Source organism: Acinonyx jubatus, chromosome D4, assembly GCF_027475565.1.
Source record: "Acinonyx jubatus isolate Ajub_Pintada_27869175 chromosome D4, VMU_Ajub_asm_v1.0, whole genome shotgun sequence".
Lineage (NCBI taxonomy): Eukaryota > Metazoa > Chordata > Mammalia > Carnivora > Felidae > Acinonyx > Acinonyx jubatus.
In genome coordinates, this window is record NC_069391.1 from 53,613,698 (window position 1) to 53,629,881 (window position 16,184).

General features: G+C 38.8%; 1 protein-coding gene across 1 annotated transcript in view; it reads left to right on the plus strand.

Moving 5' to 3' along the window:
* FREM1 (FRAS1 related extracellular matrix 1) overlaps positions 1-15,078 on the plus strand; it is a 309,646-nt gene extending 294,568 nt beyond the window's left edge. Inside the window, exons 42-47 of the mRNA XM_053205086.1 lie at positions 202-249; positions 553-717; positions 902-1,054; positions 1,462-1,577; positions 12,291-12,376; positions 14,423-15,078. Coding sequence (XP_053061061.1) covers positions 202-249; positions 553-717; positions 902-1,054; positions 1,462-1,577; positions 12,291-12,376; positions 14,423-14,628 — 774 coding nt within the window. The 3' untranslated portion in view covers positions 14,629-15,078. The remainder of the gene's footprint in view (positions 1-201; positions 250-552; positions 718-901; positions 1,055-1,461; positions 1,578-12,290; positions 12,377-14,422) is intronic.
* The last annotated feature ends 1,106 nt before the right edge of the window (positions 15,079-16,184 follow it).

The following is a 16,184-nucleotide window of genomic DNA, read 5'->3' on the forward strand; positions in this document are numbered from 1 at the left end:
GGGCTCGAACTCACAGACTGCAAGATCATGACCTGAGCCAAAGTTGGACACTTAACCGACTGAGCCACCCAGGCGCCCCTTAGGAAACATATGTTTTAAAAATTTTTAGACACTAACAAGATCTTACTGGAAGGGTTTTACCCCCTTGCTAGTTATTTTTCAAGCCAAGTTTATTCATATTTTGTACTTTGTTGATTTCAGGTTCTTCCATCCTCTGTTTATAGAAATGGAACAGACATCATCTATAATGTAAGCACAATTTGAGAGAATTACTCAATTTCTTGTATTTATGGATGCAAAACATTTAGTGAAATTATTTTTCTTCTGCATTTATGTATTTCTCTTAAAAGCCTGTTTTGAAATTTGTTTCAGAGGCTTGGATGGCCAGGAAAGAAAACAAACAAACAAACAAACAAACACACACACACACCACAAACTTTTATCTTTTTTGCTTTAATCCAATTTTTGAGTTGCTCACTGTCCCGACAAATGACTTTGTTTGCTACCTGGGTGCTTATGTTTTCTTCATTGTTGCTTTCTGATTTCCTCAAGTATCGTGGAATGGTTTCCCTGCAACTACAGGATGATGGTTCCCCATCTCACCAAAGGAAGGCCAACATGTCCAGTGTTAATCAGCCACAGAAGACAAGCCAAGGGGCAGAATTGCCTCAGGCAGATAAGGTGGAATCCACAACTGGCTCACACTTCTCCAGACAGGTAGGAAAATCTTTTTACTTCCTATTCACCTGAGAGCCAGCTGTTTGCTGGGCCATAAAACTGCCTTCTAGCGTGGGGACTGATTGCTCAACACAAACGCTACCTAACAAATGAAAACCTAAAGGAGGTGGGTGTGTGCTTAGCTTACATGAAGTCAAATCTACATCACCTCTCCTTCCCACAGGCCCGGTTGCCCTCATTTCCAAAGAACTGCACACTGGAATTAAAGGGACTCTTCCACTTCCAAGAAAGCCTCCGGAAGCTGTACAAGTGTGATGGGATTACCTGGAGAGTGTGGAGCCCCCAAACCGAGGTGGGACCCGGGATGAACAGCAAGGTAGCTTTGCTGGCCGTATGCTCTGTGATAAGCTAATAGCAAGTGATCTGATGCTTCGTCCACCTGCCCTTGTCACACTTGGAAGGTGAAGAGGAAAATAGGGCCCAGGTGGGGTTTTACAAATCACAAAGCACATTAGGTAATCGATGCAATTGAAGAAGGTGTTTACTCGTGTTGTTTAATCGTCAGAATGTCAAGGGTATAAAATCGAAACAGTGCGGACGTCAGTGGTGTTTTCTGTAGAGAGCCATCACATCTCTCAAGGTGGAGAATTGGGATAAGGGCCGACCGCCTTTCTGGTGACAAAATGACTCTGTTCGAGATAGGGGACTCATAGATTCTTTGTGCAGAGAGCAGGCTGCAGATTTTAAAGACTTACCATGTCAACATGGACAACTGTATTTCAGGAGGTGGAAGGTGGATCCTGCCCGGCTGGGTGGCACCGTCACTCAGGCTACTGCCACTCCGTGATCACGGAACAGAAAGGCACCTGGGACACAGCAGCCCGAGCTTGCCAAGAACAGTAAGAAACCCTATTTCCTGTTAATTAATGTTTTCTTTCATACCGTTTCTCTTTTTTCTCATGCAACTTTGGGGTCGCTTCTTTCATTCAAGTGTCGAGTGTCTGATATCTACTTGGTTTTGTTTTAGGAACTCCAGGAGAGTTCTGTAGTTCAGGATGGATTTGAGATTGACCTTGATAATGTGTTTTGACTTACCGCTTTTATGTGAAAAATGTGCCGTTGCCGAAGTTCTATTTTTTAGCTTTTCTTGATCTTTTGGAGAAAGTCAGAAGGAGCTTTTCTGAGTCCGCAGCATTGTAGTTTCTATCATTTTATTGTTAGTAGTATTAAGTAAGCATTCCTGCCCACGAATTTGAAAATACATGGCAATGAAAGGATCAGACCTATGACAATGCAAGAGACATTGATGATTGTGAAGCCAGACAAGTTGGACAAAGGGTCAGTGGGTCCGTGGGCAATGGGACACAAGATGACTTGTGGTCAAATAATGACAACAAAATTTATCTATTCCAGAAAGACTTTAAAAATGCATATGTGCCTATCCCTGACCCCCCCTTTTCGTCTACCTGGATATTATCAGACTAATATGCCCCAACTGCTGGAAACTGAGACTAGACAAGTCCCTGGTGAATAACAGTCCGATTTTGCACTTCATCAAATTCAAAAAGTTATGCTCCTCTAAAAACACTATTAAGAGGGGCACCTGGATGGGTCACTCGGTTAAGCGTCCGATGTCGGCTCAGGTCACGATCTCATGGTCTGTGAGTTGGAGCCCCACGTCAGGTTCTGTGCTGACAACTCAGAGCCTGGAGTCTGCTTCAGATTGTGTCTCTCTTTCTGCCCCTCCCACACACACACACACACACACACACACACACACACAATCTCTCTCTCTCTCTCAAAAATAAACATTAAAAAAGATTTAAAAATAAATAAATAAAAACACTATTAAGAAAATGAAAGAGCAGGGGCGCCTGGGTGGCTCAGTCGGTTGAGCGACCGACTTCGGCTCAGGTCATGATCTCACCACTCGTGAGTTCGAGCCCCGCATCAGGCTCTGTGCTGACAGCTCAGAGCCTGGAGCCTGCTTCGGATTCTGTGTCTCCCTCACTCTCTGCTCCTCCCCTGCTCACACTCTGTCTCTCTCTCTCAAAAATAAATAAAGATTTTAAAAAATTAAAAAGAAAAAAAGAAAATGAAAGAGCAAACCACATTTGGGAAAGCCAATCTCAAATCGTATATCTACCTAGGTCTCAAATCCAGAAAACGCAGACAATTCCTATAAATCAATAACAAGAAGACAACCTGATTAAAAACATAGCAAATGACTTGGAGGCTTCACAAGAAAAGATATACAATTGGTCAATAAGTACATGAAAAGATGTACCACCATTAGACGTCAGGGAAACGCAGATGAAAACCACGGTGAAATACCATTTCCCACCCACTGTAAAATCACCAAGACTGCCAACGTCAGATGGTGCAGAGCCAATGGAATTCTCACGTATGTTGGTGGAACGGTAAAATGGTACCACCACTTTGTAGAACCGTCTGGCACTATCTTATGTTTACACGCATTTACCCTGTGATGTAACGTCTCTACTCCTAGGTATTTACCCGAGAGAAATAAAAGTAGATGCTGGAAAAAAAAAAAAAGGAGGGGGGCATTCACAAGAATTTCATGGCAACTTTTTCCATAATAATAATGGTTCGGGTCTGGGGCACCTGGGTGGCTCAGCTCTTGATCTCAGGGTCGTGGGTTCAGGCCCCGCCCTGGGCTCTGTGCCAGCAGTGAAGCCTACTTGAAAAAATTAGCTTAGTTGATTTATAGTGGTGGTTTATATTTTCTCCATCAACAAGGAAATAGATACATTTTCTTTTTTGATCATTTATTTTATAAATGATAAAATGGAATGAACTAAAACCTGCAACCATGTGGATAAATCTCAAAAACACGTAGAGAGGAAGAAGCCCATCATAAGAGTACAAAATATATGATTTTTTGATACGAATAGGGAAAACTAATTTATTAGTTGGTGTTAGAAATTAAAAAAAAAAAACCTGTTATCTCTGGCAGGGATTGTAGGGTGACTAAAAAACCATGAGGTAGTAGCATGAGGTAATATTCTAGAGTGATGGAAATGTTCTATGTCTTGCTCTGGATGGTTGTTACCGGAATACAACTGTTAAAGTTCATTGAATTGAATACTTAAACATTTGTGCATTTGATTCTATGTAAGTTATAACTAGTTTTTAAAAGGCTAATAAAATATTGTAAAAGTCTATTTTTTATTTTTTTAAATTTCTCATTCTTTTTAAAAAATTTGTTAAATTTTTATTTATTTATTTTTGAGAGAGAAAGAGAGACAGAGAGAAAGCATAAGTGGGACAGGGCAGAGAGAGAAGGAGACACAGAATCTGAAGCAGGCTCCAGGCTCTGAGCTGTTAGCACAGAGCCCCACGCAGGTCTTGAACCTACAAACCGTGGGATCATGACCCGAGCTGAAGTCGGACACTCAACTGACTGAGCCACCCAGGTGCCCCTAAAAGTCTACTTAAAAACTGGTCAAATTGGGGTGCTTGGGTGGCTCAGTTGGTTAAGCATCCGACTTGAGCTCAGGTCATGATCTCATGGTTCACAAGTTCAAGTCCTGAATTTGGCTCTGTGCTGAAAGCTCAGAGCCTGGAGCCTGTTTCAGATTCTGTGTCTCCCTCTCTCTCTGCCCCTTCCCTGCTCTCACTCTATCTCTCACTCTCAAAAATAAATAAATGTTAAAAAAACAAAAACTGGTCAAGTCAACCACCATTTTCTTCACTAACGTATTTCATGTCTTAAGTATAAGTATGGGTACCATAGAGGTTAAACAGTGGCTTTCGGGCTTCTGTTGGTGAGTGGGTGGTATAAGATAAATTAAACTATTTTTTAAAATTGTATAAATAATTATTGTTTAAATGCGTATATTCCCATCATGTTATATGTTAGGAAGAGTTATGACATCCTGTCATCCAAATAACTGGTGTCTTACTTTTATTTAAAGTTTGTCTTAATGCTTTGAAAGCTCGGGTAGGAAGACTGGCATAGGTCTTTCTCCCCCCCCCCCCCCCCACCTTGAGGAAAAAGCTTTGGTGTGGAATCAGAACCTCTCTGAATTAGCAATGAGAAGATTGCAACATGCTACGAAGGGAAGGATATGGTTTCTTTCCTGATGAAAGTGAAAGCAAGTACAGAAATACAGTTATGCTGCAGCCAGGGTTATCAGGATCAAATTGCTGTGGGGATTTGTTGGTAAAATATAGATGAAAAGCAACAGAACCCCCACACCTCAAGTTTGAAAGCAGCCTTATTGTTAATTTTCCACTGTCACTCAAATAGCAGTGCAAGTAACTCCGCTGGCCTATAATGAAGCTTTAACTGGTCCTTCATGTTATGAGAAAAATACGGACGTGTATTGAGCGACATCTTTCCATCCATCCATCAATGTTGGCATAGGGTCACCAAGTATTTTTACTTAGAAGGACTGTTCTTTACTCTGATATTATGATCGTCTAGCTTTTTGGTGTCAAAACTCATTTCTTTTGAAATAATGGCAATTTACGGTAACATTGATACCTTCATGGTGACTAACCTACATGAATCCCCCAATATGTATATTTTTTATTTTATTGATCCATCTCATTGCAGCTAGGTTTTAATGGTGAGTGCAAAAAGTGGAAAGACTGGAAATGCAAATAGGTGCAGCCACTCTGGAAAACAGCGTGGAGGTTCCTCAGAAAATTAAAAATAGACCTACCCTATGACCCAGCAGTAGCACTGCTAGGAACTTACCCAAGGGATACAGGAGTACTGATGCACAGGGGCACTTGTACCCCAATGTTTACAGCAGCACTCTCAACAATAGCCAAATTATGGAAAGAGCCTAAATGTCCATCAACTGATGAATGGATAAAGAAATTGTGGTTTATATACACAATGGAGTAGTACGTGGCAATGAGAAAGAATGAAATCTGGCCCTTTGTAGCAACGTGGATGGAACTGGAGAGTGTGATGCTAAGTGAAATAAGCCATACAGAGAAAGACAGATACCATATGGTTTCACTCTTATGTGGATCCTGAGAAACTTAACAGAAACCCATGGGGGAGGGGAAGGAAAAAAAAAAAAAGAGGTTAGAGTGGAAGAGAGCCAAAGCATAAGAGACTCTTAAAAACTGAAAACAAACTGAGGGTTGATGGGGGGTGGGAGGGAGGGGAGGATGGGAGATGGGTATTGAGGACGGCATCTTTTGGGATGAGTACTGGGTGTCGTATGGAAACCAGTTTGACAATAAATTTCATAAAAAAAAAGAAAAAAACCCCAAAAGTGGAAAGACTAGTTACACATCTATTAATCTAGTCATACATCTATTAATTTTATATATCTGCTCATCCCAATAATAAACTTAAGGCCCAAATTATTTTAAAAGCCTAGCTACTTCCTCATGCATTTGACCTAAGATTTCATCTGCAACTTGGGTCGAAGCATTGTACCCTGACCCTGTTACGGCAGCCTGACCTTGCCGGTGATGCCTTCCTTTGATATTACCCCTTATTGTTTACAGAATTCTTTCACATATAGTAACTGATCTGATCCTCTCATCACTTCTGTGGTATTATTGTCTCCACTCTGCAGATAAAACAGAAGATATTTGGGGAAGCAAAATCACTTGCTCGTGATCACATAGGCGAGTAAGTGGAAGCGACAGGACTCTCATTTTCTATGACACTCTCCAAAACAGCTCCATAAACATAGGGACTCTCTCATCTCAGGTGAATCGACAGCACAGCTATGTTGAACTAACCTAAAGCAGGTTTCCAAATGGAGTATTAATATTTTGTATCTTTCGCGGCACAAACGTGTTATGATTTTTATTAAATTATGGAGTCTAAATTTCCTTTGGATTGGAATCAAAGTTACCTTTCACAGCAAACCTAAAGTACAATCAGGTTCTCAGTTTAATTCACTGCATTCAACAAATATTTGGGTACTTACCATACTAGAAATATCTAGACAAGACTGCACTAAAAACTTTTTAAAAAATGTTTATTTACTTTTGAGAGAGAGAGAGAGAGAGAGCAGATGAAAGGCAGAGAGAGGGAGACAGAGAATCTGAAGCAGGCTCCAGGCTCTGAGCTGTCAGCACAGAGCCCAACGCAGGGTTCGAACTCACAAACAGCGAGATCATGACCTGAGTGGAAGTTGGAAACTTACCCAACTGAGCCACCCAGGCGTTCCCAGACTGCATTTTTAAAAAAATTTTTTTTAACGTTTGTTTTTTATTTTTGGGACAGAGACAGAGCATGAGTGGGGGGAGGGTCAGAGAGAGAGGGAGACACAGAATCTGAAACAGGCTCCAGGCTCAGAGCTGTCAGCACAGAGCCCGACGCGGGGCTCGATCTCATGGGCCGTGAGATCATGACCTGAGCCGAAGTCGGACGCTTAACCGACTGAGCCACCCAGGTGCCCCCAGACTGCATTTTAAAGTCTTATCCCCCAGTATTGGCCCCACAAGCCAATAACTAAATCATTCTTCATTCATCAATGAGCTTCATAGAAATTGACAGCATCTTTCTCCAGATACAGCTGTCCTTATGGCAAGTCTTTAAACGCTGCATTTTACATCAGTAGGGTGTTTCATACAATCCTGACAATTCCTTCCCAGATCTCCTTCTCAGAAAGCTCTATTAAGAATGTGAAAGTCACTAAATTTAAATGGTAGCATTTAGCTTTCACTGAGTTGATGTCTTACTGTAGATCTAGTTAAGAAGTTCTCTGGATCTCAGTGCAACAATGTGAGTTACAAGCAGTATTTGTTGATTGCATATATGAGAACATAAATGGTATTTAGAAATAGTATAAGTAGGAGGATAGTTTGTGCTAGAATAACTATTATAACATCTATTATAGTAGTGATGGAAAATTTCCATCTCTCTTATTAATTCAAGGATATTAAAGATCATATCTAGTAGATCAAACATGATGTTATAAGCAGGTTCAGAAGTAATTTGTTCAATTATTTTTGAAGTTATTTTGATAAATGCTGGTCTCAGGGAATTGTTTTAAGCTCTAAAACTTTGATTTCTTTATAGATATTAAACTGAGAAAGCTTTCAGGACAAAAATAATTAAGGACAATTGGAGTTTTTCCATCATATTTTAGAAAGAAACTAATTATGTATCAGTAATATAAACTCTTTCAAATTGCACATTATCTATTTGCCAGAATGGTCCAGAACTTAAAACGTCTATCAAATACCATTTCTGATGGTATCCCAGAATGTGTTAAGAGAGGTAAAGAAACTGCGTGTGTGTGAGCTTTTTAAAATATCATGAAAAGCTTTTCATTTTGAAACTTTATTTGGAAAAGATGAGTATGAATATGTGATCTGATTGTATTTGTATGACACTTCAATATGCATTGCATCTCAAAAGGACAAGAATGATTACCCCCCCCCCCCCCCCGGAACGGTTGATAACTAGTTACGTTTCACAAAATGTACATTGATAACTAGTTACATTTCACAAAATGTCTAGCGGCGAGTGGAAAGCAAAACTGAAAAGGAAAACCAAAAGATCTCCATAGTCCTTTGGTTTGGTCCTTCTGCAAGGAACATTTTTGGGCAGGAGGGCCCCCTCCTCAGGGTCATTTTTTCTCTGAACCCCGAGACCTCCTCTACCAGTCATTGTGTTTTTGTTCACCTGTTGGGCCTCCGTGCCTCCCTTCACCTATTCCCTTTCAGGGTCATTTTGTTTTGTTCTTCTCCACCACCTTTGTCTTGAACACCAGATACTCTTCACTGTATCATACACCTGAATCTAATATAACACTGTCCGTTAACAATACTGGAATTAAGATAAAAAAACTTCATTAAAAATATGTATATAAAAGAAAGAACAACAGATATTCTGGGAATCATCAATTCCTTCTGTGCTATAAAACTTATAGTTTTAACATTTCACAACCTGGATATTTGCCTTCCTATGACTTAATTTTAGGGGAGGTTTTTACAGTTTAAAATTAGAGTTACTATTAATATTAGTATGTTTTTGATTTGGTATCAGGAATCATTATTCAATTCTGGGCTGCGTTTCCTGGGGCTCCCTCCCTTCCCTGAAGATCCTTTACTAAGGGTCGTTTACAGCACCCGTGTTTCAGGAAGAACAACAAATTTGGCTTTGCTCCTTGTCCCTAATCAGATTGCTAACTCAACTCAATCTTTATCTCCCATCTCCTTTCCTCTCCATTGGTGTTTTATTATTTTTCCAACTCAGAGGAGCCAGACTCCTAGATTAGGTATTTCTTGAATTTACATATTGTAATCTCATCTGCTCGTTTCCTTAGGCAGTCATTGTACATTGGTAATTCTCTTATTATAAATCATTATCTATGAAACCATTTTGTTTTCCCACAGGACTGTCTGGAACCCCTGCTGGCCTATCCTTAAAGAGTTACTCTGAAGTACATCTGTACTTACTCAAAACATTTCAAAGGAGTAGATGTGTATTTCTTTACCTAGGCAAATCAAAGTTTCTGTTTTTATTTATTTTATTTATTTATTTATTTATTTATTTATTTATTTTGGTAAACAATATAATTCCATTTTATTTTTTTATTTTTTTAACTTTTCTTTCTTTTTTTCTTCAATATATGAAATTTAAAGTTTCTGGTTTTATTTATTTTTTTAAATTCTATTTATTTATTTATTTTTGGGGTAAACAATATAATTACACTTTTTTAATTTTTTTTAACTTTTCTTTCTTTTTTTCTTCAATATATGAAATTTAAAGTTTCTGTTTTTAACACTATACTTTGAATGCCTTCAAATTGCAGAGCTGTCAAAAGATTTTTATTTATGTGTCTTTCTTTTTTTTCATTTGTATATCTCTCTACATACACATCTACAGAAGTAACGTTCATGCTGTTTCATGTGGATACGGAATAAAGAAGAAAAGGAATGGTTTTGTAAAATAATCAACATACCGGTGCCTAAATGTTCATTTGATAAATGACTATGGTCTAACATTTTACCTGTCCTAAACACAACTGTTTTCCCATCTTGCTCTTTTGGGACTTTTTGCTTCTTGGAGAGACACACACACACACACACAAATCAAACTTGTACCTGGCCAGTGAAAATGGATTTTACAAAGTCTGTTCTAACGATAGTTTCAAGAATCTTAAAGCAAGAGGAGATGGTAAATATCCTTGCATGAGACCTGTTACTTCCTGATGATGCAGGCTCCAGTTGTATCCGTAAGGGAATTAGAGGCAGGGCGGGAAGAGAACGCAGGTCTCCCACACTCTGTTCAGTACACCATGTTGAGTGAGGCAGCCCCGTGAGCCTTCCCTTGGCCTACATTTAACACACATTTAATACTCTGGGTTCTAAACCCTCAACACGTTAGAATTACCATATTGGATGTGAGAGGAAGGGAAGAAGTTGTGCCGTCAAATCTGCTGTAACTGTCAGACAGGAGATGACAGTGAATAATGAGGTCAGAGCCCAGTCACCAAAACCCAAATCCAGCAGGCTGAGGCCACTAGGAGAAGGGTAAAGAGAGAGCCTTATATGTATCTCAGAAGTCCTAGAATTTACCACTGCATTATAGAACAGTAAAGTACTAGTTTTAGTGGGGAAAAAATCATTAAGAAATGGATAAATTATGTTCACCATAGGTGATCTGGAAAAGCAGAGAAATGCCTCTGAAGTTTGGAAAGACAGGCAAAATGAATAAAATTCAATTCAACAGTTTTCTAAACGGGTACAAGTATTACCAGTTTTGTTTCCTACTTTTAAAAACGTCAGTGGATATTAACCAGACAAGAACGTGGTGGCTTTGTTTCTTGTTTGAAATTTTCTGTATTAAAAAAAAAAAAAGAACAAAAGAAAAAAATAATTACAAGCCTTTTACTGAAGGCATTTTAAAAGAGCTTTTAATGAGCACTGTTAATGAGCACTGATTGTTGGAAACAATCAAATATTGCTTATAGGAATAATTCAGCTAGCTACAAAAATAGTTCATAAAGAATTCTCATGCCAGTTATAATGTCTATCATCAAAAAGATAGGAGATAACAATTGCTGGTGAGGATGTGGAGAAAAAAAAACCCCGCTGTGTACTAGTGATGAGATTGCAAATTGGTGCAGACACTGTGGAAAACAACAGTATGGAGTATCCTCAAAAGATTCTAGACAGAACTACCTTGGGGCGCCTGGTTCGCTCAGCCAATGGAGTGTCCGACTCTGGGTTGTGGCTCAGGTCATGATCAAGCCCTGAGTTGGGCTCTGAGCTGAGTGTGGAGCCTGCTTAAGATCCTCTCTCTCTTTCCCTCTGCCCCTCTCTTCTGCTCATGCTCCCTGGCTCTCTCTCGCTCTCTCTCTCTCTAAAAAGAAAAAAAAAACTACCAGATGATCCAGAAATTCCACTTCTGGGATTATATCTGAGGGAAATCAAAATAGAATGTTGTGGAGATACCTGCACCCCCATGTTATAGCATGTTTATTATTTATAATAGCTGAGGCATTGAAATAACTTAAGCTTTCATCGACAGATGAATAGATAAAGAAGTTGTGATACACATACACACACCCAGGAATATTATTCAGCCATAAAAAAGAAGGAAATCCTACCATTTGTAACAACATAGTATGCATCGAGAGTATTATGCAAAGTGAAATGAATCTGATAGAGAAAGACAAATACTATACGATCTCACTGATATGTAGAATCTTAAAACAAAACAAAACAACAAACTCACAGGAAAAAAGATCAGATGTGAGTGGCAGAGGCCAGGGATATGGGGTGAAGTAATTGGATGAAGGTGGTCAAAAGGTACAGACTTTCAGTTATAAGATGATTAAGTACTGGGATATCACATACAATATGAGGAATGTAGCTGACACTGATATATGATATTATATGATATTATATGATATATGAGAGTTATTAAGAGAGTAAATCCCAAGAGTTCTCACCACAAGGAAATAATTTTGTTTTTCCTGTTTTTTTCTATCTATATGAGCCGATGGATGCTACCTAAACTCATTATGGTAATCATTTCACAATGCATATGAGTCAAGTCATTATGCTATACACCTTAAACATAAAAACAATTCTATTTGGGGGGAAAATATGTATGATTATAGGACTATGTGCTTTAACTTTTTTACAACCTATGAACATTTCATGCTCATTTCACTCAGTATGATCAAAGGGTCACAATTATTGGGATATTTGATTAAACATACCAAGCGCAAAATGTCTGCCTCGAGTAATTTTATCTGAATAGTCTGGGTTACCTTACTGGTCAAATTAACTGGATACTTGCCAAATTTATGCCATTTAGAGATAGACCCTCTGCGAGAGGAGTAATATTTTGGCATTAATTTTTATAAGTAGGTAGTTGCTGGCTTTTCTAAAGATATTTAAAAACTGTTGACTTTGTGCCTAGATAGTATAAAAAAAATCCCTTTCTTTGCTGTCACCTATCCCACCTTACAGATAGTCATTAAAATAAAAAAAAATAAAAGACTATAAAAATCTTGGAAAATTTTCCGTGTGTGTGTGTGTGTGTACAATTTTCTATTTTGAACAGATTTGATTTCTGTTCTGCATTCCATATCAACAGGAGTGTTGGAGTCCCTGTCACCAATGCTTTCCTTTTTGTTTGTTTGCAGTCACCTGGGCAGCCTCGTCACAGTTCTCTCCAGGCAGCATATGCGATGGCTGTGGGACATCAGCGGACGGAAGCCATTTTGGATAGGCAAGTGTCTGCGCTGAGGAGGGAGGCAGGAACATGAAGGAGGCATCTCCTTCCCATGGGCCAAATAATTGTGGTTTGCAGTAACAGGCAACAGTTCCATGATTGGACAGTCTATTTTTTTTTTTTTTTGGAGGGGGCACCCAGTGGATGGTCTGCCTTTTAAAACTCATTTTAGTTACACAATGCTTTCATTTTTGGAGATCTATCTCAAAGAAATAATAAGGGATGTGGCCTGGATTATAGGTAAGACAATTCAACAAATGGTATTTCTAAAAGTAACGGGGCGCCTGGGTGGCGCAGTCGGTTAAGCGTCCGACTTCAGCCAGGTCACGATCTCGCGGTCCGTGAGTTCGAGCCCCGCGTCAGGCTCTGGGCTGATGGCTCAGAGCCTGGAGCCTGTTTCCGATTCTGTGTCTCCCTCTCTCTCTGCCCCTCCCCCGTTCATGCTCTGTCTCTCTCTGTCCCCAAAAAAATAAACGTTGAAAAAAAAATTAAAAAAAAAAAAAGTAAAAAATTAGAAGCACTTGTCAATAGGGGATGGTTAAATAAATTATAGCCACAAGAAGGAGTGTTTAATATTTAATGCTTTTGTAAGGCATAAAATATTAAAGACATAACAAAGTGCTTTATGTTTATTATTTCATTCAAGAAATACACGTTGGAAGCATATTATATATAAAATACATAACGTATTGCATTTGTGGCAGGTGCTAAGTAAAAAAGCAGAGTCCACAGCGATATGAAGCAGAAAATAATTATGAGAAAAAATTTATATACATGTGATATATATATGCATATGGTATATACATATGCATATATAAAGAAATACGTTAAAGAATTAGAAATGTTTGCAGCTATTGACAAGTATAGGCGATCTTAATTTTATCCCTTGTTTTCTGAAGTTTTAACATCTTCAATTTTAACAAGAATACAAATCTCTTCAGATTCTATTTTTAGAAGTACAATTCTCAGGGCGCTTCAAAGTCAGTATTTCCATCGTCTGACCTTGAAGGTATTGGATTTCAGGGAACTGTACTAAACCCAATCTTGGCTTCTCCGAATCTCTGTAATACTTAGTACATCTCGAAATTCTGAAATTTTCTGAGAGTATGAAGCTAAAGCTAGAGGAGACATTTTCTTCACTTCCACAATGACTGATTTCAAGGCTCTGTTCCCACAGAATACTTAGGCATAGCATCTTCTGATCAAAGATGCAAGGAAACAATCCGGAAGGAGATAGTTCATTTTATTCTACCCCACAATATTGAGGGAGGCTCACTCAGGAGGTTATAGGTTATGCAGCTAAGACTATTTTCATGGTTAAATTTGGTTGGGAGATGTCAGATCGTGCTGTTACAGGGGATTCTTTTCTGATTTTATTCTCTTTATTTCTATTATGAAGGAGAGCGAGGAGGAGGAATGTTTCTTTAAGAAAAATTACAAAAGCTTTGCAACACTGAAGTGTAATTTGTAAAATTGCCAGTGGGAGTAGAGAGGCAAGTTGAGAAAAGCTGCTTTTTGTTGGAATTATAGCCGACTGAAAAAAAATCTTACGTTCCAGACTAAAAATAATATCTAGTTAAGTTACTTTCGAATATGAAAACCAAGAGATTTAAATAGCAAAGAAGAAGAACTATAGACCAGAGTGTAACCTGTTTCCCTGGGATAGGAGTTCTGCCTGTGGAATAATACGAATAATAATTGCCATTTATTAGACATGCATGCGTGCTGTGAAACGTACATGCATTATCTTATTTCATACTGAAAATGGCCCGCGATATACTATTTTTATTCCCATTTCTTAGATGAGGAAACTAAAACTCAAAGTGGTTAAGTGACCTGCCCGAAGATGCTCAACTAGCGAGGATTTGGATTCGGATCGGCCAAACGTTCTCACCTGTGTCTTAGGATTCCCAGATCCTATTCTGTGTTTCAGAACATAGGCTCATGTTTGTACATGATTGCTGAGATTAGAGCAAGAGACTGACATGATACCCAAGCATAAATGTAATAAAATAATTTGGCACATTCTTTGGTTCACATCAGGTTTGAATGACCAAGTGCATGCTGGCCACTGGGAGTGGATGGGTGGTGAACCTGTCGTCTTCACCAACTGGAGGAAAGGCCCCCCTCAACGTTCAAAGCCTGGGAAGAACTGTGTTTTGGCTCAAAGACAAGGGAAATGGCAAACGCAGGACTGTAGCAAGAGCAAACCTCACAGTTACGTGTGCTCCAGGAAACTCGAAATGTAACTAGCCTTACAGGTGCCCGCTTGGAATTTCTCACCTATTTATTTACAGGATTTGTACATGTTGTTCAATAGAAGACAAGGTGTCATGATTGACTTGGTGCGTTTTTTTGTTTTTTAATCATAGTTTATGAGTGATTCTATCTGGTAAAAAAGGAACATAGAAGAAGAGTTCCAGGAAGATCGATCAATGAATATTTCTTTAGGGAAGACAGACAATTCTTGGATTTCAATACATTTCAGAATAAATGCCTGAAGTATTAGATGGTCCAAGATTTGCTAATTCCAGGAGACTCCCACCCTGACCCCACTCCATATCTGAGTCAGTACCAATTTCATGGTCCTTGGATTTTTTTTTAATCCCAATATCTCAAATGAGCCCATTCCAATATCTGTATTGCTGGTGCTTCTCCCACTTCAGTCTGAGTAAAAGAAATTCTACCGGTTCCTTAAATCACAGTTGAGGTGCCATCGTTGCTTTGTCCCTTTGGAGGTCTTTCACATGTGAAACCTAAGATAAGAGGCTGTGGATAAAAAGAGTATTGTCCGTGGTGGAAAAGGAAGGCTTTACATGGGCAAATCTCACAGATGGAAACTCATTTGCAAAGCTCTAGTTCAAGTGAGAATCCAGAGGCTACCTGTACCCCAGAGGTCTACCCATCACCACTCGTGAGACAGATTGCTTTCTTCAATGAAAATGTTGGCCTTGTACCATTCCAAAGCCAATCGTTCCATTTCCCTGGCCTTATAGATTCATGAGAAATCTGAAGCCACACGAACCTCTCTTTTCATTTGTGTGTGTAGTACGCAGTGACATTTGTCAAGGACGTTTGAAATAGAGTATATGTGAACGAGGGTTACAAGTTGGAAGAAAAACATTGCTTCCTCAGAAGTGTCCCAATGAACTATGTTGATGAACAAAGAAAAATAATACTGAAAACAGAGCCCTTGAAAACCTATATTCTCAGGAAGGATTTTGATATAATTTTGAGCCCTGAAGTCTTTAATATTTGTAGAAATGGCACGCTAACTTGATTCGCTAACATAAAGGTACCTTATTAATTTATAATATCAGCAGAACAAAACATTTTTGTACCAGTGAGACGTGTTGCAGCCTTACAAGAACTCCCATCTGAAATCAAGGTTTAATTACAGGAAATTAGAAATTTACTTCTGAAGCATTCGCTCTAAATTTTCCTCTTTTCATAATCACTGAAAAGAACGGTTGTGCCAAATGTAACTTTCTCTCTGAGCACCGGTGTAATTTCAGCATCAAAATGGGGTTCCCAAGTAGACGAAAGCTTTGGTGTAGGTTTTATTATAATAACATGTTCAGTAAAACTAAAATAAACTGAAGAGATTCAGTCTGGTTTCTGGATATAACGCATGACCAGCTTGTTTTATTTCTGCTCATTTATCAAGATTTTAGTTATTAGAAGTATTTACAAAGAGCAGCTGGGATAAAGTTTAGGCATTAATGGCATCGCGGAATCAGAAGGCTCCTTACCTTAGGTATCACGAGTAGTCTGGACTGATACAACATCCAGATCTCTTGTATGA